Source organism: Lingula anatina, chromosome 2 (genome assembly GCF_051362555.1).
Source record: "Lingula anatina isolate TDL-2025a chromosome 2, LinAna3.0, whole genome shotgun sequence".
Lineage (NCBI taxonomy): Eukaryota > Metazoa > Brachiopoda > Lingulata > Lingulida > Lingulidae > Lingula > Lingula anatina.
In genome coordinates this window covers 20,288,560-20,312,726 of record NC_141768.1, presented here as the reverse complement: position 1 = coordinate 20,312,726, position 24,167 = coordinate 20,288,560, and the positions used below count along the sequence as shown (strand labels likewise).

The following is a 24,167-nucleotide window of genomic DNA, read 5'->3' as shown; positions in this document are numbered from 1 at the left end:
GGGTGCCTTTCATTCATTGTGCGGCAGCTTTGCAGCAGATTTTGCTTTATTGATCGCTGGCTGCTTTGATAGTTAACTAGGTTTTCATTCACGTCACTGTTTTACTACAAGTTTCCCAGGCATCTGATAGTATAGTACTACGTGTGTTTACTACAGTGGCAGATTGCGTGGAGGGAGGGCATGCACATAGCTTGCAACAATTTGCCTGGAATCTTAATCCTGGCAATCTGTCTTGTTTTGAAGGCACATATAAAACATTTATGTGGTGATTTATTTGTTTGTGAGGTTCTTATTTATAATTCCAGGTGTTTGAGTGGCAGGTGGAAGTAATTAGTAGCTCTTTCCTTTTTTGGTTTTACGCAAAAGAAAGCCGTGATGATTTAATCCAAAAAGCTTATTCATGCAAAAATAAAAGTTTTTATATGGCAGGCGCATTAAAGACGTTAATTTTTATGTCATGCTTTAGAGTAATCAGAACACTTTTGGGCATCAAGTTAAATAATGTTGCCAAGGAAACCATTTCCATTCATCAAAATCATGAAATTAATATGCACTGAAGATTATTCCCTTAGCTGTAATGTTCACTGCATTTGCTACTTCAAGGAAGTGAATTCATTAACTCTTTGGTTGAGTTCATTTTTGATTGGGGTAATTAAATTTGTTCAGAAAGCATTGCACATGGTGACTTCTGATCCTCTTTATGGCATGTACATTTAACAATGCTTCAAAACTAAGAAACTCATTTTTGAGCTCTGGATTTCTGTTTTTGGTAGTAATCCCCCGTAAGCTCATTAACAAAATGACAAGTGATTAGAAGCTACTTTTTCTTCTTCCCTGCCTTTAAGATTCATGTGCAATAAGATTATATCACAGAATGAGTCATTGCTCAAACAAGATGTTTCCACCAACTTTTTTGTGGTAGATTTTAATGAAAGTCAGAAAGGCATCATTTTCTCATAAGCAGATATGTCCATCATCCTTTGTGTCACCTGCCTTTATGTTCAGTGACCTACTTTTCTGCTTAACCCAGGTGTTTTTTTTTTTTTTTTTTTTTTTTTTTTTTTTTTTTTTTTTTTGTTAAATATTATAATTTATGTCTTGTTGGCAAAGAAACTAAATCATCAAACAGAGCAGTTTCATGGACTGGTAGATGTATTTCACAAAATTCACATCATTTCAATTATAAATGAATCAATAAATTAATATATTTATGAGAAACAGTACAACAGTAAAATATTTTATGCAGAAGCTGGTGCCTTAATTTTTTTTCTGTTTGTATTTTTTTCTAAGAAACAGGTAATTTGTACTGGATAGCATGCAACAGTGCTAGTGCAGTGTTATCATCATCATCAAGTCAATTGTAAAACTGGCCATTTGGGAAATGAAGGCCATCTTTTCAATATAATTTTCCCCAAGTGTGTCTGGTCAGTATCTTATGGTTTACAAGTGAACGGCCACCAATTATTCCAATTAGATTGGATTATCCTGGATGGATGTATACCCAAATGGATCGATGATAATGAGTTTTTCTACAACTGGTCATGCATTGGATGTTTGTTCTTTCAAATTGTTTTGATTATGTTCACTGTGTTGCATTAATTATTTTAGTCTTAGCATACAATGGATTCACATGATGTAATTGAATGAAGAACACAATTCTTGTTTTAAGAAATTAGCCTAAATGGCCAATCTCTCAGTAGGGTTTCTGCAGCCAAGTTAGATAAGATCTGCATTTGTGTGATGGCAATTAACTATGTCTTGTTGTGCTTCATCTGGCTTGTATATGTCATTGCTCAGTCCCACTTACACTGATAGATTCATCTGGAAAGTATCACTAGGCATCTAATGTCCTCATTTAGGTTCCCACCAGAAAAAAAAAAGAGTTCAAAATTGTTCATTATCCCTATATTAAAGATGCCATTGGTCAGTAGTTTTGTGAAAGAGGGAAGGGCTATTCCTTATTCCTTTATTATCCCGCAGGATAACACAGTATTTCGCTAATATGCTTTTCTCTACTTTAACGTCCTTAGGTGCATTCATCCTATTGTTCGAACTGCCAGTCGTGGGATAAGTCAGTTACAACTATATGTACTTGTCGTCATTCAAGAGCAAATTACATCTCGGCTGGGCCTTGAAGTATGATTTTGTATATCGCTTACAGTGGACAACTTGTGCTATAACTAGTACATAATGATTGTAATGTTATTGCAGTGTATCCTGCATTGATGTCAACACTGATTCTCATTTTTTTGTTGGGGCAACACTGATGGGTGTGTGCTCATATTTTGAAGGTCCATATTCGTCCAAAAAATGTATAAAAATCTCATTAGATGCACATGCACATACAGTGTACACTTTTTATCTCGACCCTTATTTTTTACTTATATAAATATTTTATGAGAACTGTATACAACTGATATTGCATCAGTTTAATTCAAATAAATTGTTGTAGCTCATGGTGTCATTATGCACTTTAATATCTGTGTCTAAAAATCAGATGCTGATAAAAGAGATCCTTGTTCCTTGGTTTCAAGGCATTGGCACAGTTTGTAATTATTCTCCCATGTTGTTATATCCAACAGTCCATGAATAAAAAAACAATAAAAATAATAATAATAATACAGCTATCAAAACTCCCGGGTGAAAAATTTTGATACATTTCAGACACATGAGAAGAGACAATAAAGTCGTACAAGATATCATTTGACAGTAAATGATAGCCCCAGAAAAAATGGTTTTCTATAGTATTTTGGTTATTTATCAAGATTGAATATTTTTTTAGAATAAGTAAATGTCTTTAGGAGGTCATGCACTTACATAAAAAAGACCACTTTGTCAACACAGATTGGTATGTTCGGTTCTGGGGCAATAATTCTTATAGCTGTTTGAAAGCAATTGAAGCATTTTTTTTTTTTTTTTTTTTTTTGCTTAGTGATTGGTCTCTGTGTTATGCATTCTCTCTATGAATTTGATGAGTTATTATATTATGACGTGGAAAACAAAGAAAAATGCTTAAAGGGCAAAGCTCACCACAGTGATGACATAAAAATAAATTCACCAACCACATAGTTTGTCAAATGTCAAATGCGTGTATGTTAATTCATATAGTAATTGCTAGTGAATATGGTGATACAATGAAATTGCTTAAACAAGTTCTTGTATTTAATTTGTATTGCATGAAAAGAACAGTATGGAAAGCAGACATGCATAATTGATGCAGTCCAGAAAAGCTGTGTGTCACCTGCTAGCAGAAATGCAGGTGTTGAATCTTGCAAATACATGTCTGTGTCATTGTTCAGTTACAGTTTGTGATTTCTACCTCATATTAGCCTGTTCACTCTGGTTTTTAAATAAAACCTTTCCAGGTCTGAAATCTGTGTTGAGATGACCAAGTAAATTCAACAGGAATTTTACTTTCAGCAATGTGGTGACATCTCCGGAGAGGAGGCTGGGAATGTAGGGGGTGGTGGGGGGTTCTTATGTTCCAGATATTGGAGTATCTGGTGAATTGATTTTGTCATCTCATGAAGATTTTAAACCTAAAATGGCTTCAGTCTAATACATGTTATAAGTCTAATGTGTCACTAATTTGTGCTCTCCATCTTTTGACTTCATGGTAATTAGTGTTTGGTTTCAAAAGGTGGAGGTCTAATGTTTCTTTTGCATACTATGTACACAAGTTAATTTGACAACTGAATATCGCATTTTCACTTCTTGTACATTTAGATTCTGTAGCATTAAACTGACACCAAAATAATTATCAGATTGAGTAAGACTGTGTTACTGAATATTAATACAGCCTCTTCTTTGACTTTTTTTAAAGATATTTATTTCTATGATGAGTTAAGACGTAATAAAAATAAAAATTGCCAAAGCACTTGATAAACAGAGATAGTACCAGAAGAAAGATTTTTTCTTAAAACAAGCAGAAAGAACACATGAAACAGTAAATATATTTTGAAAAAATAGTCAGCATTGTGACCTTTTTATTTTGTATTATTGTAAATACCATAGTATCAATAGATAGTATTAAATACAGTTCTATGTACAATTATCTTCCTATAAATATACATAATATGTACAAAAAGAGCATCACAGTGAGTGAAATTGACTCGATTCTCAGAACAACCTTGCTCATGACATTGAACACGTATATAGGGGTCTCTGGTCTTCAGCTGGGGTGTCACCATGGTAACAGTGCTTGATCATGTGATCTTTGTTCCCTTATTTGGCAGTAAGAGCTGTGTCAGCAACATAGTAGCACAGAACTTTGGCAAGACAAAAAAAATATAATAAATTCCACAAACACACTTTGCTAACACTGCTTTAAGATTTTTTTTGTTGAATTTTTGTCATAAGCAAGCACCTTCACTTTCATAATAGCACAATTGATAATAATACTGATAAATGCACAAGTACAGGGCTCTATGTCGTATTCTAAAGTCTACAGGGAAACAGTGTCATTACAGATATGTCAAAAGTTGCTGGTAGGCCAGAGACCCCAGACTGTGCTTGAGTCAGAACACAATAGTGAGACAGAATAGCAGGTCACGCACATGCATATGCACCAAGTTTTCGTAAAGCATCAGACACATCAGCAAGAATGCGCTACGTCTACCTCCTACATCTTCTTCTAAAGCTTGGACTAGTTCCTTTACTTTCATTACCAATAATTTAGTTCAATAATTTAGCTTTAATTTAATTTGTCATATAACTTATTGCAGCATTTATGCAATTTGCATACTTTGTACACTGGCTTTGAGCCATCTTTATATATGATTAAGAGAGAGCATTAATTGTTCAATTAAATTACTTTAGAAAAACACAATGTTCATCAAACAATGATGATTGGACAAATTGAATAAAAAAAGTTCTAGACTGCATTTGTACAAACAAAGGCACTTTACACTATTTTTTACATTATGCATATTTTACAGCTTTGTATATCGTGAATAGAGAAGAGTCTGTGATTTTATACTTCTGTCGCAAGCATTCCGTCCTGCGTTGTACATGTGGTAGATGGATACAGGTGCCGATGCTTTTCGTAGTCATAATATAGATGATTGGAAGGGTCCATACTGTCAACAGTATTTTTCTCTTTCACCACATGGATGTCTTGTGTTTCACTGAAAAATACAAAATAAAAAGCTGAATTAGCATTTGAGTCCAGAATATGCAAAGAAGGTAGGACAACATTAGGCAATGTGCTTGTTATGCCAAGCCTCACCTTTGTTAAATCATCAATATTATATTGAGCTGTCTTCAGTAATCGCTACGCCAGAACTTAAAGCACCACACTTAGGCCCTGTCTGGTCAATACATCTCAAGTTACTTTCATCAGTATATGTCTCAAAGGTGATAAATAAAAGCAACACCTTTATATCAGTTTTAAGAGACTTTTAACCACATAATGTTTCTAATATGCTTTATCCTTTGTCATTTACAATTCCTATTAAGTCTATTTAAAATAAGCAAATTGAATTTTTTCTCAATGCTTCTAAGGCAAGAGCTATTTACTTTGCATTGACCAATTGCAGATTCAAGTGCCAAATACAAAAGCAGTATGGATTTCCATTGTTAAATTAGTCTTATTAGCTAGTATTCATTTGAAGTAAAGGTACATATATTAGGAATCGATAGAACAAAGCACAAAATGATAATTACCTAATATCGACTACTGTAGATTCAATGGACATGGCATCGCTGTCTACCTTTTTATATTGCTTCTTTGACTTAGTGTCTATGATGATAGAGTCTAACGAGTTTTCCTCGTTTGAATTGTTATTGTCTTTAAAGTTTTTGTTGGTACTTTTTTCTAAGTTGTGCTGCTTTGAGTTTGCAGCTTTTGGACTGAAGTCTATTTCTTCATTTGTCACTTTTGATGAAAGTGGTTTGGATGGAAAACTGTTTAATATGTTTTTCTGTATACACTGCTTATTGTTCATACTGTTTGCTTCGTTCTGTTCGGCTTCCACACTCTTTTCATTTCTGGACTTCTTGCACAAGAAGAAGATGACAACAAAGATTATTATAACAATGGGGATCCCAGCTCCAAGGCAAACAATGAGAACTATCTGCTGCATAGTTAGAGAATCATCTTCCTCGTCACTCTTGACTTGGCTGGCTGGTGTTTTACTATTTACTGTGCTTCCTGACTCAACTGGTGTCTCGTTGTTTGTCACTGGTGGAGCAGTAGCTGTAGTTTCTGTACAGTCCCTTCCATAGAAACCAGTCGGGCAGGAACATTCATACTCAGCAACTCTATCTCTGCATGTTCCACCATTTTTGCATGGGGATGAAGCACAGTCATCGATGTTTTGAGAACAAGTAGTGCCAGTAAATCCAGGTGCACATGTGCACTTGAAGCTGTTGACCACTTCGATGCATGTGCCTCCATTTGCACAAGGTGCAGTGATACAGAAATTAACAGTAGTTTCGCAAACTGGTCCAACAAATCCGGGGAGGCATTGACACCTATAATTATTGTCTTCATCTATACACTGTCCTCCGTTCATGCATGGGTTGTTTTCGCAGTTATTGTAGTTAATTTCACATGTAAGACCGCTAAATCCAGCAGGGCATACACAACGAAAGCCGTCCAATTCATCCACACATCTTGCATCTGAAGAACAAACAAAAATACATAAATGACATTATTCAAGAGTATTGTCATTTTTATTGTTTTAATTAAAGGCAGGCAAATGACATTAATTTATTTTTTCCATTGATATTTTTCCCATTCTTAGTAGAAATAGTAGCAGCTATCCTCTGCGGCAGTCATTGAATCACAATAGAAAGTGTTTATTGACCATGCAAGAAAGAAGATTAGTGAGTGCACTAAGTAGCATAAGAAGCTTATTGCTAAAGACTGGCAATTTCCATCATCTTCAGTTGAAAGAAAATCTATATAAACAGCTATCATGGACAAGTTGTGGATATTAGTAGTAAGTTTCATTGTAGTAAATAGCTCTGTAGTACGATGCAAGAGTTGAGGGAAAAGGCCTGCAGATAATACCAAATTGTATTACTGTTGGGAAAGTAATCATGATTAAGAAGAAATAAAATTTCCTTTGAGCAGATGTGATCCTTGATTTTTTTTCCTTTTCCTTTTTTTTTCTATCCAGCCACCTGCCAGTGTAACTTGACCGGCATGACAGTTTGAGTTATGTAATGAAGAACTGTCAAAGTTATAATCAATTGCCTTTGGATATGAATTTGCAAGGGACTTGAATGAAGACCTCTGCAAATGTCACTCCATACCTAAATGTTTCATTCCAGGTGAAATATTGCCTGGGACTTATTAATGTTTCTATGCTTCCATAGCTACTGAACAAGACCACTAAAACAATAATGTGGTCAATTGCTGATAAAGCTCTTCATACACAACTGCTTGTTCTCATAAGCCATGTGATAGGAAGAGAGAGACACATTTACAGCAAACCCATTCATTGTTTTCTATGAGCCTGACATTAACATGCTTTCTGGGACAATGGCATATGCCTTTGAAATTATATTATATTTCTAAGTGATCTATTGACAGCTGGTTAGGATTGCCAGTAATTGCAAGCAGTTGCATAATAGAACATGCTACATCAATTAAAACCACCCTTCAGTTGAAGCTAGATAAAATTTTCAATATCCCAGAAGTTCCCTATCTTGCTGTGCACAGCTTGTGCGTGAAAACTGAATGTCATATTTCATTCCGTGTGCCATGTCTAGTTGCATGTACTAAGTACTGAGTCAACTCATTTTTACCTAGTGAAGATTAACAAACCATGCTTCTTGCCAGCATTATTCATATTCATTGTGTACTGACATTATCAAAAGCCTAGGTCGGGAGTGAAAGCACGCTGCCATGTTTGAGTTCAGTGTAATTCTGTGATTGGTATAGGATGTCACTAAATAATGTAGATACACTATGAAGATTTCTGTCTTTTTCAATGGCCATTCACAGTGCCCCAATCACAGGCATTTTACCGAATGAAAAAATGCTCTTGATGAATTGACTTTTTTATTGTGATCAGTAATAAGCAAATGGTACTTGATATGGTATATGTCACACAGACCACTATTTACCAAGCAAGCAATGAAATGCCAGTGGGGATTCTTTTATTTATGTAACTCCATTGACTCATCAAATATTAAATAATTATAATAGGTGGAAAAGGGTTTGTACTAGTATTTAACATATAACTTACTGTTTTTGCAAGGGTTGGACTGGCATTCATTAATTTCATTTTCGCAGTTAGTTCCCGTGTATCCAGCCTGGCACATGCACATGTACGAGTCGCCAACATCGCGACACACCCCTTGGTTCTTGCACGGTAACGCAGAACAGCTTGTTGCTGTTGACTCACAGTGGTAACCATGGAAACCCGGTGGGCACATGCACCTGTAACTGGTTCCAAGGTCCTGAAAAATAAAAAATGCAAGCAATTAATATATGAATACAACAAAAAAGAGCTGTATTAGTATTAATATTAATTTGATATGCAGGAGATGCTCCATCCCACATCACAGACTTCTAATATTTTCATTATTATTACTCAGAAGACCTGCATGGACTATTTACCGGATAAGCGAACAACGACCAGTTATGAGAGACTACTCTCTAGATATATTTTCATCACTTGCATAGTGCTCTGTCACTATAGTAATGCCACTCCAGTGTCCTTTTACAGCAATTTATCATGATTGATAAGGCATTGCCTGGGAAAATTTTTAATTCTTGAGTAATCAGCACACAGGCTTAATGAAAGCTTTGGTGATGATACTGTGCATAAATGATGTATTGCTGTCTGGAATTACTACCAATAGCGTGAGGGAGAGGAGAGTAGAAACCAGGGTTCTTTCATGCAGATTATTCTTTTAGTTTATTATTTATTCTAAAACTGATAAAACAATAAATTCTAAAATCAATGATATATTGGCCAAAAAAGTGAGTAGTTTCTTTTTATTAATCCTTTTACTATTTTTATTTCTAGAATAATTTATACTCACTTGACAAGTCCCTCCATTTGCACAAGGTTGACGGTGACAGTCGTCAACCTCTATCTCGCAGTTTGTCCCTGTGAATCCTATGGGACATGTACAGGTGTAGCTGCCCTGCCCAGTATTGGTGCATGTTGCACTGTTCTTACACGGCTGATGATGTGTACAGAAGTTGAGATCTAGAAATGAATAAAAACAAAAATGTTAATTTATATTAATTTTTCACATTTCAAACCGGCATGAGAGAGAGATTAAATAGCACAGGTGATGCCTGTTTGAGAAGCATTTGTAGGTGAACATCAGACCGTAATCGATGTGCCATCTGTGCATGTTATCATTCTGTCCTCCACATTCCGTAGAAAAAATCATGCACGATTCAGTAATTGAATCATTTAGATGACCAGCTATTCATTACCACGAGAGGTTTTGTCTATGAATGATTTGTGTACATGTAGTAGCAATGGATACTAGAGTGTGAAATGCTATCAGGAAAGTGAGAGTAGGCAACATTCAAATTAATTCTTTATGAATTTCTGCAGAAGCAAGATTGATGCTTGCGCCAGATGATGATAATATGGTTAGGGATTTGGCTCTGTGCCAAGAAGCTCTCATTCATTGCACTGCTTACTAGGATACTACTTGACTAAATGCACTACACAGCAGCTTCTGCGTTGCAAACTCTTACCACAAATCATGTTGAAGTTATCATTTAAGGAAATGTAAGAGGTAGCCAAATTACTGGAAAAGGTTGCCTGTCTTGTAATTTGTGATCTGTTCTGCAGGTTTGAGTATATGAATGAGGCTTTTTTGTAAATTGGCTGTTTAAGAGTTTTCGAAGATTAAGCAACTGCCCTTTAAGTACTCCTTACTAAGGTTTGAGAATTTCTTTGAATTTCACCTCACCTTGGTTGCAGAAGGATCCACCCCAGCCTTCTTCACAGTTGCACTGAAAAGCTTCATTACAAGTCCCATGATTGGTATCGCAACCCGGGTACACCACACATTCATCACAAAAGCGCCCTTGCCAACCCAAACGACATCTAAAAAAAAAACAAAAAGAATAAATAAATGTAAAATGTGGTAACTATAACAGTATTTAAAAAATGTGCAGAAAAAGAATAAAACCTAACATTAAAAATATAACAAATTAAATGCAAGTTGATCTTTCATTAAATAATTAAATTTCAAGAGTCTTTATTTCCTTTTGTTTCATATATGATAGATATATTTAACATTACTCAGTGCCCTACATATGTATTCATCATATTGCTACATATCCATACAGGATCACCAGCATATCATGTCGTGTTAATGAATAATAAATATTTCGACCACAACTATAGCTTTCTAGGTCACCACGTCTTTGTGATAGAGCAAATGACAGCCTCCACCTATTGATGGCTCAACGAAATCTTTCTTATGCTGATTAGAGTTGCAATTAAACCTGTGTGAACCCAAAAAGGATAAAGAATACGGGAAATGTGCCTGATCTTTTCTCGATCTTGTGGAATTAATGTTGCACTGGCAGGCTTTTATTAGAAATCACAGCTCCCTCCTTTTGTTCTGAGTAGAGTGGATGATGACAGTGCTGGATTAGCAGCTACCAGGCAGGGACATACATTGAAGCTTATCACACAGGTGTATACACTTATACTACCACTTCCTATACTAGATTGCATCTCTGCCTAGGGCCAATTTTGCATAGACAACAACAGTTAACCTCGAGAGTAAAAAAAATCTACCCTCCCCTGTGACCAATTAAAATATTTCAAAGTGAATAATTTAAATGATTACCAAAAAGCAATTTAATGTTAGGGAAAAAATCGCCAATGCTTAACTTTTAGGTGAGCTGTCACTTTATAACCCAAAATTATTTCGCAGCATTTTTCCCACCAGAAATGGAGTGCAAGATGAAAATATTTACCGAAAGAAATATTAATGGACTTTATTTTTAGACTCATGGCTGCGCTATACTTTAGTATTAACACTGGGCCTCCAGGTGATTTCGGCGTTAATTACCTAGAATTGATAGTTGTATGTTATCTGGGGAAGGAGAAAATTGCTAATCCTTAGTTACAACTACGAGCCCTGTAGTATTTGCACCCCATGCACCTTACATAAAGGTGGAGAGATTTACGTCAGTCAATTGAACTCGCGCCTAGTAAACCACAGTTTGTTCATTACTCCTGCCTCAGCTCCCAATTCATGCTTTATTCCAACTAGTCTGATGTAATTATCAACATTACTACTTACATGCACTCGTTTGGATTGGTGCACGTCCCATGCTCGGAGTGGCAGCCAGACAAACATATAGCTGGAAAAAATAAAGAAAAGAAAAATTTAGCAAAGTCGAAGTTTATCTCACACTCAGAAGGTGGCGAGTAGTAATAAGAGCTCCTTTATCAGAAGAACAAGCTTACATGAGAGACGAGCCTTTCACGCTTATCCGAAATCGCCAGCTCAAATTTCTCAGTCATTTATTTCGAGTGGGTTTATTAGAGAAACGAAGTTTCTTTTCTGTTGCTTAATAATTCATAAACGTGTATTGTTTTCATTGTCTGACAGTGTTTTACTAAACATTGTTATCGATGAAGCGATTCTTCGCTTTGCAGGTAAGTCACTTGAGAACGACGGGCCGAAGCGGTTACATTGCACTCTTTGACTCGGGGACTAAAGACCACAGAGTGTTTACCAAACGTACGCAGGAATCGATGGCTAACGAAAGCCACAGTCTATACAAGATCGATGAAGAAAAACTTGTGGCGTTTTAGTCACCATACCCTAACGCCGTCCAAATTATTGGTTCGATGTGGATGTTAAGAGACGGCTTTTGTGCAGGAAACACGACCCCGGGTTGCTGTTTGTTTAATCTTTCGGAAAATTTCACCGACCTGTCTTTTGATGCCCAGGGCTTTCATTAGCGTAACTTGCGGTTATCTTTCAGAAAATATAAGTGCAATATACTACAAAACCCGAAGTTCGCGTTCTAGTTCACTTGCAATTGTACGCAGTTAAGGCTAATTTCCGTTTCATTTGGTGGAAAGTTATTTCACATAATTTTGATGTTTGCTTTCGTGATATATATTACTGTCTTTGAACTTGGTTTATAATTACATATTGTGAATGAATTTAAGTAGCGATGTCTATCAAAGCAACGCGAACGTTTCGTATTTTATTTTCTTGTTTACGCTCATCTGAGTTAAAACAAAAAGTTTCTTATTTATTTTCTTTATTAATAATGTCTTTGAAAGCAAATGTGTAGTATCAATCATTAGAGGACACCAAAGGCAGCTGGCAGGGACTATATAGAGTAGCTGTTCTTTGACAGCTGCAGCAAGAATATATATTACGAGCCAGCTGTCAATTTACCTCGTACACAACAATGAAGAGGCGCGTGGCGCTCCGCTACTACCTTTGTTCTCGAGTCGAGGGAGACCTAATCCTATGAAAAAGTCCCCCTGTATCAACTCGCACCTTTAGATTTAGGGGCATCTGGTCATGAGGGTTGAGACAATGGTCACTGATAAGGCCACAGCTGTGTTACGGAATCCTGTGGTCAAAAATTAGAGCATTACGTCCAGGTTATACTGGCCGACCACGTGACCTCCTACACAAAACCGCAAGCACGCTCACTTGTTTGTAGCGACGGAAAGAATTTAATGAAAAGTTGATAAACTGAACTATTTTGGTCGATTACTACCTTATACTGCGCAGATCTAAAGCCTAAACAATATTAGGGAAAATATGTAGATTAACAGAGAGATTAGTATTTGAAATGGGGTCTCCAAAGTCCCAATGTGTGTGAACCGACAGGTGTAGGCCTCGTCTACCAATCTAACACACCATTTGTACGAATGCACTTATTTCTGTCTTTCAGTCACTTTGTTGTCAAGCTGTTCTGGGTCAGCAAACATCTGACACATGGGGACATTTCTCTTACAGAACTAAAGCCATGGCAACCCTGTCTTGCTATATAGAGGTGTACGATGCATTGAAGCGTTGTAACACGGTTCCATGAAGAAAGTATATACCACCCGACTTAAGCCACGCGACCGGCTTGATGCCAAGATAGAGCGACCACGCTTCGGGGAGACCTTTGTAATGTCTACTCGTCTTTCTATATACACACTGTCACTACAGCAGTGGTAAAGAACGGATTAAATAAGCACAGGGCTTGGCTCTGCGTAACGACCTGTTGTTCTGTGACACAAGGAGTCTTTTGATCTCTGGCATAAATTCATAACGATTAAAACGGGGGAATTATTGACTTTTTCTGTCAAGCGGCCCGGGGTAGAGCGTGCGCTCTTTGTCAATTATTGATGGCAGGGGTTTGTGTCTGTGCAACGGACAATGACCAAACGGGTGTGGGAAATGGCGAGGTTCTCACGCCAAGGGGACGTACACTATTATGACCCAACCTTTGTGAATCACAACGCGTTCTAGACGTGATCTATCTTGGGATTAAAGACACAAGTCTTGAAAATGTACTGATGGACAGTCCCGATTAGTGGTCTTTAAGTTTAAGGCAACTAGAAAGGGATTCCAAAAATTTCTTCCTCTAATAAAACTGTTCTCAGCTACATACTTGCGATAAAAAATGAATGAATGAGAGGGAAGCGTTACTTAAACCTAACTTGAAGATTTTTTGTTAGCAAGTGGCAAGTTTAATTTCACCTTGTAAATATTTGGCAAAGACTAATGACTACCAGGAGCATCCGCCTGCCAGCTATGTTATTCCGCCGTGATGTGGCTCGGGTAAGGGACATGAATGAAAGGGAAGAGACCGGTGACAAATTGATTGACATGGGTAGACATTAGTGAAGAACAGGCAAGACGTCTAAATTGCAGTTCCTGTGACTAGGCGACGCGGAGATTGCAATACGAGGGGCCGTTGTCAGACGCCATAATTGGGAAACCCTCCCTTGTCAGCTTGTTTTAATGACGTAATCCTTTATGGCATCGCGTCTTGACAGCTGGTCATTGGGCAGTTAACTTTGCTGATGGGGGGCTAATTGTCCTGGGGCAGGTGCGTTAATTCTGGACGAAGGTGCTACTTGACTACGTGAGTTGAGCGAAGGGGACTCGGTGTCGCGCTGCCGATGGTGGACTATTTGAATGTGTAAATATTTGATGGAGATTGTTAAGTGACATGGCACTGATGGTATGAGGTCCTGTCACAGTACCTATATAGACAGCAGTCCACTAACTTGACTAATTTCTCCCTCCCTTCCACCCCTTGCTGTCTAGACATAGTTAACGGAAGAGAAAGTAAATGTTCTTGATAATAGGATTCAATTTAGTCTCTTTAATTTCCTTCTTACCTTTATCGCAGTAAGGGCCTGTCCATCCGTCCAGGCAGACTTTGGTGCCATTGGCCGTGCAGTTCCAGTGGCCGAACCGGTCATCCCTTGGCCGGCAAAGGTCTGTGCAGCCACTGCCGTAGTAATTCTTGTCACATATTACTCTGTATTTGAAATCCAAGCGAATGGAACTGGTAGTGGTGGTGGGTCCCCGAGTCCATGTCTCCCCGACTTCGAGAGAGGATTGGTTGGCCATTCGATAGATGAGCTCTCTGGGGCTACCTGTGAATAGACAAGATTAATCGGGTTATTCATTTGCTTGTAATCTGATTAATTTTGATGGTAATTTCAGGATTTCCCTGCACTATCTATCTCGTTTGTACAGGATATGTGATAGCAGAGGCTTCCGTCTACCTAACGGAACATCCCCCAGTTAGCCAGGTTAATTTGGACTCTAATTATAGAGTTATAGCCATTCGGCGCAAATAGGAAGCGGCAAATGGAGATCCTCTTTGATATCTAGGACTCGTTACAAGTTTCTTATCAGTAGTTATTACGATTTTAAGGTATTGTTTGATGGGAAGGTACACAGTCGCCCGTTTCCTGAACGCTGTTGTGTGGAAATGATTACCTTAATATTATAGCAACAGATAAACAACCGAAAATATTCACGACATTCTTCCTTTTACAAATACAATGTATTATCCACGGAGGCTAAATGAGTCTAAATTCGTAGATCAACCCCCATTCACCTTTGTAGTCTGTCCGATAAACGACGGGCATGTTTACAAGTCAAATACGTACAACAAAGGGACCGTCGGCTTAGCTAGTGAAGAGAAAACACATAAACACGACACATAGGCCCAACAGAGGCCGGTAGCATTTCATTGTTACTATATGAAATTAAGACATGTTCGTTAATTGCAATTCAGTTTTAACGACGCCATTCTAAGGGTATCCCTATAGTTTGGATAGCAGTAAACCGTAATGAGAATAGCTTGTATTTGTCGCCGAGATGAAAGTCAAATATGTATTTTACACGAAAGCTAGTGTGTTTCTTGTTAATTACATGTGTTGGAGTCTCGTGGCTTGGGACTTCGAAAGGTGTATGAACTAGGGAGAAAATCAATGACAGCCCGAGTTATGCACGTAGGGGAAATTCTCCTGAAACCGCCTAGAACGTGGGGGTCGATTAAAGGACATTTCTTTTTACATGTAAGGTTTTTCAACGACCGTGTTAATCTGATTGTGCTTGAAACTGGAGCATTAATTGTGTGCTTTTACTAGGACAGGTCTGGGAAAATGGAGTGCTCCACTCGAGAGCAGTTTCTCGCACCTGACATAGTCCCACGAACAGACTCCCTTAGAACGCTGTCCATTATCACAGCGAGAGAGAGTGGGAGAGAGAAATCCTACAGTGTCGAGTTTACTACACACTAGGCACACTAGTAAACCCTGTACAAAAGAAAGTGCTCCCTTCCCATCGTTTCTTAATGCACGCTATTTACTCACAACACTCCCATACGCAATTTTGCTAATCGTTGCACAGGCCAATTTACATCTGGCTTTTTTTCTGAACCAGTTTTTTAGCCCAGGTAAAATGTCTCTATATAGAGCAAGCCAAGCCAGGTATATTGTATCACGTGTTGCTGAAAAAACGCCAGATGGCCAACATGGCTTTCCCTATCCCTCCTTAATTGCGCTAATCGCCTCGCTGTACAATTATTACCAACTGCACCAAGATAGCAACCTAACAGGACTTGGGGAAGATTTTAATATAGTTGAAGTGGAAGTTGTATGCGCAGAGCAGCTATCTGGATGAACTAACACGATGTTTCAAGTACTTTCAACAGCTGGCGTGGTTGATGCTGATGGATTATTGATATATATGTGTTTCCAAAACACACCTCGCTCAAGTAACTTTCTGCTCTTGTACTTTAACGTATTTTAAGTTTGGACTAAGATGTAGGGAATCCGGGGGTTAGTCTAACACAACACCTGAATGGATTCCTTTAACTGATTAATACACCAAGCAGTTTTCTATTTGGTTTTAGTCTAAACATCTACACGGTTCAGTCTAGACCTGACATTTAACATTGGTGCAAGGCAAGTGCATTTCAGTGCCTTTATCCCGCAACTGATAAACTCACTGCGATGCGCTAAAAAAACCTCGGCTGTCCCCGCTGAGCGCTGAGCAGATAAGCGCTTTATCGGGGCTTCTCAGCGTCCAAACCAGCTGGCTGGCCTCGAGTAAGAAGACGCTCGCCTTCAACAATGGGCTAGGCAAAGACTACTGCGAGGGCCTTTAGATCCGTAATTAATGGTCCCTGCGTTAGTGTGGGAAAGTGCGGTCTTCCCAGCTGACTTGGGATCACGGAGACCCTAGTCTATTGTCGAGTGCCATTATGTTGGAGCGAGTTGATTATATGGGTGGCCGCGTTCAATGGTTATTTCGGCTTTAAAGTGATTCTTCCTCTATCGGTGTGGATTTAATACCAGGGCACGTGGAGTCTTGTACAGATAGTACAAGATCAGGTTTACTGTTTTGGAAATATCACACATTGCAACCTCTGGCGAGATGTGCGTCACACTGGACTAGTTCGTACTTCTAGGAGTTTAAAAATAAATACTTCCATTTTTTTCAAAACCAAAATATTTCTTTTAGAAAAATCTAGTGCTTCCTTACCTGGTCGGGGTCCGTTGTACGTGCTGTCGTGCCAGGCTTCGATGATCAATGAGAAGGTTCCCTGTGGAAATCACCAATAGTTGTGTCATGTCAAGAATCGATGATAATTACGAGAAGTAGTGGAAAAAGCTACTCAAAAAGAAAGAGCTATGAAAATGTTTAGATTAGCTCCGGGGATGGAAGAGACGACAAGCCAATAAACTATCGGTAAACCAACTTGCTAACAATCTATAATAAAATGCCAATATAATTTATATCTTTAACAAACACGACAGCTTTGAACTCGTATTGTTAGTTGACTTTCGTAACTGTTTCAGAATTTAAGCCAAAATGCTGCCAATTCAATACAACACGTTCTCCATCATGGTAATGTTTTTGGTCACGTTACATATTAATTTTGACGTGCGATTGCTTATAAACCTTTAAAAAAAACACACTTATGTGCTTCAATTCGTGTTATTGCTGATATCGTTGTTTATCAGTTATAACAGTTGTTTTTTCAAAAATGTATATATCTTACCGGCCACGAAAAGTCGAAAGGAAATCTACTTGGGTTATGGAACTCTGCCGAATGTCTTGGGATAAACGAATTATTTCCAAGTACTGGTGTTATAATCTCCCCAAATGTGCACTGTGAATCCGTACTTATGTGAACTTGATAATGTTTCAAACAGATCCTGAAAAATGTGCGACAACTCTGGCTACACGGTCCCATACTGCCGGCCAACTTCCTACCGTTGCAACAATTATTATTAGCATTAACTCCTTGTTGGTTTTTAAATGAAAGTAGATCCAATTCGAATACTCCTGAGCACGATACCTGAAAAAAATAACCGATATATACCTGGTAGTTAACGCGTACGGTTAGACCATTGGCGTCCTATCAATACTAATCGTAGTAGAGTTAAATATTACTGGTAACATACGTGGGGTACTTTCAGTTTTAACTGTCTAAGAATTTTTTAAAATCACGAAAAATTCTCTTACCTGTGAGACCATAATAAACGAAAGGAGGGTGCATATTGCGGTCAAACGAACCGCAACTAGCGACCGCATGATGCCAATAAATCCTCCTACGATTCTGTGTCCCTTGGATTCTAGCTTTGATATTGGCTTTCTCGTAGTCAGCCTCGCTTCCAGTCTCTTGGTACCTCGATGAAACGGCTCCGCCCACTGGTCGATTGATTGACGGCCAGCTAAAATGATACAGACATCAACACCACACGTTTTACTATAACTCTACGCATCAACCTTTTCTATGAGGTTTCTTCGCTTGCTTTGAATTAAATATCCTTTCCCTGCCAATCGAATCCTTTTAAAATCCCATGGAACAATTTCTGACGTTGTAGTGATTCACTTTCAATAATTCATGTAGTATTCCTTAGCGAGCGTGCGTGGTCGCGTGGCACGGTTTACACACAGAGTGACAGAGTGTGTACACTCGCATCTGGTTTATATAGTCCGGACACAGTAAATTAGCATACAGCGATAAAGGGGCTTATGAATGGACCCCCTGCGCATACACTACAAAGCAATACGTCACATCCAACTTGTCAAAGTCCCTTCAGGTGTTATAAGATCCGACCATTGATGGGGGAGACTTTTCTGTTATTATGCGTTTAACATTTATAGGACTTTAGCATATATTAAGTTTTGGCGCATCTGCCATAGGGGTTGGGTTGAGGTTAAATGGACCAATAGAAAAGGGCTGAGGAGACACCAACTGTCGCGATTGTCTGTCCCTCAGGAAGCAACAGCTTGCTTTAACGGGATTTACGATTCACCTGCCACAGAGATAAGACTTAACGACCACCTTGTCCAGAAGACTGCCATTTTGAGGAACTAAAGCGGTTATTTAGAAAAATTGTAACGCTTTTAATTTGATTAAAAAGCGAGATCTCTTTTGCGAAAATTGAAGCCATTTGGCGCGTGGCCCTACTTCAACGCAGAATAATTTCCTTTTGTTCTACTCCGGAGCGCGCCTTTGTGATTACAGCTGTTTACGAGTCCTCGCACCTGCCTCGCTGTTGCCTCTGTAAACATATGCAAATGAACTTCCAAATACGGGCATCGCGTCGCGTGCCTTGTGAATGGGTGCAGTAAACTAGATCGGCCTTAGACCTCTTTAGCAAATCTCAGTTTCCTTTTACAGGGGAAGCCCCAGATTGAAAATTAACTCAAATAATGTAATTAAATCAAAATGCTGAAACTTGATTTTTCTTAATGTTCAACCTGCCAAATATTGTAATTAAATTAGAGAGTTTAAATTTTAAATTCTTTTCTGTTGAAAGACATGAAGCATATTGTTACTTAACGTGATTTTCAAGTATTTTGCGACAGGTTGGGACCGTAGACAAGACACCTGTGTCTATGGGGACCTTTGGGACCGAAACAAATTGGTTGTGACGAATAAGATAAGACAGACGGTAAATCAACAGTGCGTAAATGGCGGACGATGCTTTGTAGATTTCGGCGGTGCTTTGAAATATTTGCGGTAGTTGTGACAGACAGCCAGTGTATCCATTCAAGCGCAAAGCGAAGAAACCTCAGATAGCAATTAACTGATCTAGTATAGGTACGACTACATTTAACAAAAAGGGTGGCGGTGGTTGCGTTTCTTGCTTGATCACAAAAACGTCCTAGGGGCAGCTAACTCTATGAACAGCAAGGGGTATCCGTTACACTGACGGTGGTGCATACATTTGATAACAAACTAGTAGCGTCTCAAATGACCAGTTTAACCAGTTTATCTGTGTATCTTAACCACAGTCACTACGCTGAGGATGCGTTCGAGATAAAAAGACGTCGGAAACAAGCGTCCCTCAATTAGGATTAATTACCAGCTACTGGTCACTGCTGGCCACTCCAGCAAGTGGCGATGTTAAAATTATCTAAAATCTTCAACAGTTGCTAGCACACAGATGTTGGCTTAGGTAAAATAAGTGGAAAGTAATGAAAGAATAATTGAAAATTAAACGTATTTTGCAAATTTTTCTCGATGGTAATTTCCATATTTTAGTCATAGATTGCGAAATTAAGTTCAACAGCTGTCGCAGGTCGCGTTCGTCATAAAAAACTAGGAAGCATTAAACTGTATTAAATGGGCAGACCACTAATCACTTACAAAATGGCGCATTGGGACAATGCGACAGGTGATGTAAATGTGGTTTACTACTAAGTCGTCTGCTTTTTAAGTAGCTGAATTATGGAAGAGGTTTAAATTCTTGGTACCTTAGAAGCGCCCTGTATTATTTATGTGAAGGAAACACAAATCACTGACGCGCGCTGCGGTATGACATTGCTTTGTTCCTTAAATGGTGTTTTCGAACTAAAAGGACGCGGCGCGTGGCAGCTGGGCTAACACATGGGTTTACCTATCAAACCCTACTTTCAGCAAATATTGTCTTTATGCATTCAACGGAAGTACTTTAAGCAAATACGAGAAGGGGTGAAGATAGGCGCGTGCCGTTACACACCGGGGTGCCCAATGGCCCCGCCTCCAAATTATAGCTATTCTACCCGACCATCTGCCATAATGGCTGCATGCCGCTTGAGTTTGTTCAGCCAGGCCCAGACAATGGTCCGGCGCGTGGCACATGTCCCCCCTTATACAACAGAAGGCGATTAACATATAGGTGTCCAAAATATAAGGGTCAGGTTTATTTACTAAATGAAGGAGTACCTCGCGACCAACTGTGCCAATATGTGCTGATTGTCGAGTGAAGCTATTTCAATGCACAAGTTTAAAAATACGTGCTATACACTGCGAATACAAATGAGTGGTATTTAAGCGAAAGGTGGTCATAACTTTTTCGCACACAAACTGCAACACATTGCGGTTAAGTGCTATTTACTGTAGTTAAAACAGCGGTCTATGAGGGCAAACCAACATTTTAATTATGCCTAAAATTGTAGAAGATGGCTGCAGTGATTAAATTTTGCCTTGTCGATTTACAGAATTCTAGTCGAAAATGGAGTTAACCGAAGGCGATTGATTTTTAGTAGATGCATTTGCAATTGGCTACTTGTTGGTTAGATGCTGATATTTTTTAATCATACTGTAACTTCATTAACTCCATATGTGTGCCTCCATTGATATTCTTAATACACAATCAGGCGACAGAGTGTCAAGTGAGAGCAAAAAGTTGTTTCCGAGGCGAAAACACTCAGCGTGAATCTTAGATTTAAGGAGGACTTGGTATGGTCACGACTCTGTGTGCCACCTCCTCCAAATCCCCACTGAAGAACAACGGGGGTGAAAATTTATTTTCTCTCTCCCTTTTATTACCCGTTGCCTACTTTTGTCACATCTGCTAGGTAGAGAGAAAGACTCACTTATAAATTCAAGAAAGATAATATTTTGGACAGGTTTTTGTGAGGAACTAAATCACTTCTTTAGAACAATGCTGCTGCATCTGTCGTGGGTGTTATTTGAACCTAGATAAGTGATTAGGACCATGTGTTACTTTGGGGGCGTTAAAAGGTACGTCATGGCATATTGTTTGGTTTTAAATCCACCATTTGACATGAAATTAATTTAATCTTGCTGCCACATTTCAATTATCACGCCACTAATTAACAAAGTTAATCATACGCTCTCAGACGCGCACGCGACTCCTCTCTATAACGCGTGCTGTCGCATTATTTTTGTTGTTTCGCTCAATTTGCTTAACCAGCTGACGCCGTTTCCACCGGCTTCACCTGACAATCTGAGCGCCAGCGACTGTGATTTTGTTTTGAAGAAAAACCGAATTGGACCCTATTATCAAAGCAACGTGATCTTCCAGTAATCCGTAGCAGTAGAAGCGGAGTTTATGTTCGGCCGACCAGGTGGTGCTGCATGGCAGCTGTCGTCTCTCCTGATATCATCGATTTTCAAATAAACGACACAATTCCGATTCTCGGCTTTGGGTTATACGACTTCCGTCCCCTGACTGACGCGTTAACGTTTGTCACTTACTACTGCAACTCGGTTACTTGAACTTAAAATTGTCAGGTGATACCAACCCATTAATGCAGAGTTCAATTTTGATAGATCCTTTAAAAAACTGTGAACGTTTTGACTTACCTGGATTTCTGTCAAGTTTAGTGGGGTGTGTCTTAACGTCACGTGTCTTTTTGACTGTTTTAGCTTCAGACCAGCAAAAATTTTGACACTAAACAATTTAAGATAATTTGACGGTGTTGATACCCATCCCCTTTATATAGGTTCTTGATTTTGGCGGGATTCTTTGATGTCACAATGTCTCGCTTATTCTCGCGCGATCTGTTGCACCTGCCAAATCCCGCCATCTGTTGTTATCTGATATGTTTAACAAGCCGAAACCGCAATTACTGTAGAATTTAATGATACGAGTACTTGTAACTTGGATTGACTTCAACCTAATTTTGAATAAATGCTTCGCTCCCCAAGACGAATTTATTTATGAGGGTGCTTCTTTTGTGTTTTCTTATTTTTCAGGCCCTACAGATTTGGGGAATAGCTGAACGAAAGTGATTTAATTGTTGTTTAAAATTGACTTCAGGAAAGTAAAACTATAATACTAAAACACTCGAACAATTACTTAATAGAAAGAACGGGAGTATGTATGGTAGACCTGCTTAGAATTTATAACCGGAATAGATACAAAAGGCGTGGGGTAGTATGACTCGTGCCCGACTCGTGCTCTTAATTAATCCCTTTTCGAAGACACCCGCATTCTATTGAAAATCACTGTTCCTTAAAATACAGGTTGTTTAAAATCAATACGTAGGTCATAACAACGCGTCCTCTATTGTGTTGCTTCTTTGAGGAGGAGTTGCCGCCAGACTCATGACCCAACTCAACTCTGACAGACGCAGAGGACTTAAAAGTGGACCGCCTTGGTCTAAAAATAGGTAGCATCTGGGTGGAGACGCTTCCCTGGAAAATAGGGACAGGTGATTTTGGCCTTTAATAATAGACGGGGCACTTAAGCAATCGCGTTGCCTTAGTAACATCTCAAAGAAGCTTGCCGATTTTGTTTGATGTCGAGTTGTAAATGGGAGGATCGCGTTGATTAAAGGTTTCTAAGTAGCGGTTGTTGCAGCGGCTGCTTTTGTTGATTGTCTCGCAAACATTGGAAGGACGAAGATGTGCGCGTTCTCTGAAATCTGCTGTCATATTCCGTGTAATATGATTTGTGTCTTGCTATTACGTTAGGTAATTTCAATGAAACACGGCCCTAAGTGCTGCCGTTTTACTTGATGCTTTTGCTTAATGGAATATCATCTTCATTCGTATTGATTTTGCGCAAGGAATTACGCAACACGAGTTATATCTTTGTGAGGCCGGATGGCCGATTGGAATGAATCACGGTTCTCCATTTGAAGAAAGTACTTCGCCTATCACCTTACAAAGGATCTTAAAAGCTATCAAACGTTCAACTAATCAAATGTACATACACAATACAGTCAGTCGTATTAGCAATCTATGCAATTGCAGGTTTGCATTCTGTTCTTTAAGAGAATTCAGGGCGTGTTAAATATTGGGGAATTAGTTAACTAATGAACCTGTGATTCTTTGCCAGAGAATTGTTTTGTTACATATCACTTATTAACTTCATAACCATAGTAAAATTCGGTTGCATTTTTTATCACAATTTAAAAATAGTTGACCTCATATTCGATATCAGGCTTGTGAATGGCTCCATTTATCCAGAAAGACTTAGTAGGCAAGTAATATCTGTCAAGCGTTGTGGTGTGGTGTCCCGGAGGTTCGTACTTTGGGCCATGTGGGTGGGGTCGTTTACCAGACTATAGCGCAGGGTAGTAGCGATCGTTGTGCAAAAGACTCGTAATGACCCCCCCCCCTCCTCCTAAATTATCAGTCTAGTCAACTTACATCACTGCTACATCTGCGAAGGGCAAGGTGGTGACATCAGTTTATATGGGCTGGCTTCAAGGCAGACCAGTTAAGAGTAGTGACTGTTCATAACGCATATTGGCAATGCGACAGACTTTGGGAAACCGTAATGATACCACATGACGGAAGACAGATTTGATAATTTAGGTGAAGACAGTTAATTATAAAGACGACACAGCGACAGACAAATATGCTACAATTTATGGCAGAGGAGGGTGCCGAGTAACTTGCCCGATTTCAATTTACTATGGGCGTTTTATAATATTAACAGGCAACGAGACATGTGATAATCGCCGAGGACAGTTTA

The 24,167-nt window shown here is 38.8% G+C and overlaps 2 protein-coding genes across 6 annotated transcripts in view; one reads left to right on the top strand and one right to left on the bottom strand.

The window, feature by feature from the left end:
* The window catches only part of LOC106161297 (constitutive coactivator of peroxisome proliferator-activated receptor gamma), an 87,166-nt gene that overhangs the window by 20,385 nt on the left and 42,614 nt on the right, over positions 1–24,167 (top strand). The window lies entirely within an intron of this gene.
* The window catches only part of LOC106161319 (uncharacterized), a 54,306-nt gene continuing 34,090 nt past the window's right edge, over positions 3,952–24,167 (bottom strand). For 4 of the 5 annotated variants that reach the window (XM_013538245.2, XM_013538244.2, XM_013538241.2 and 1 more), the window contains 10 exons: positions 17,965–18,173; positions 17,498–17,797; positions 16,978–17,038; positions 14,313–14,573; positions 11,245–11,305; positions 9,895–10,031; positions 9,001–9,170; positions 8,199–8,412; positions 5,665–6,622; positions 3,952–5,126 (listed from right to left, as the gene is read on the bottom strand). In XM_013538245.2, coding sequence (XP_013393699.2) covers positions 4,973–5,126; positions 5,665–6,622; positions 8,199–8,412; positions 9,001–9,170; positions 9,895–10,031; positions 11,245–11,305; positions 14,313–14,573; positions 16,978–17,038; positions 17,498–17,797; positions 17,965–18,033 — 2,385 coding nt within the window. In that variant the 5' untranslated portion in view covers positions 18,034–18,173 and the 3' untranslated portion in view covers positions 3,952–4,972. Of the gene's footprint in view, positions 5,127–5,664; positions 6,623–8,198; positions 8,413–9,000; positions 9,171–9,894; positions 10,032–11,244; positions 11,306–14,312; positions 14,574–16,977; positions 17,039–17,497; positions 17,798–17,964; positions 18,174–22,045; positions 22,063–24,167 lie in introns of those variants that run through there. The other variant, XM_013538243.2, reaches the window with a different exon arrangement.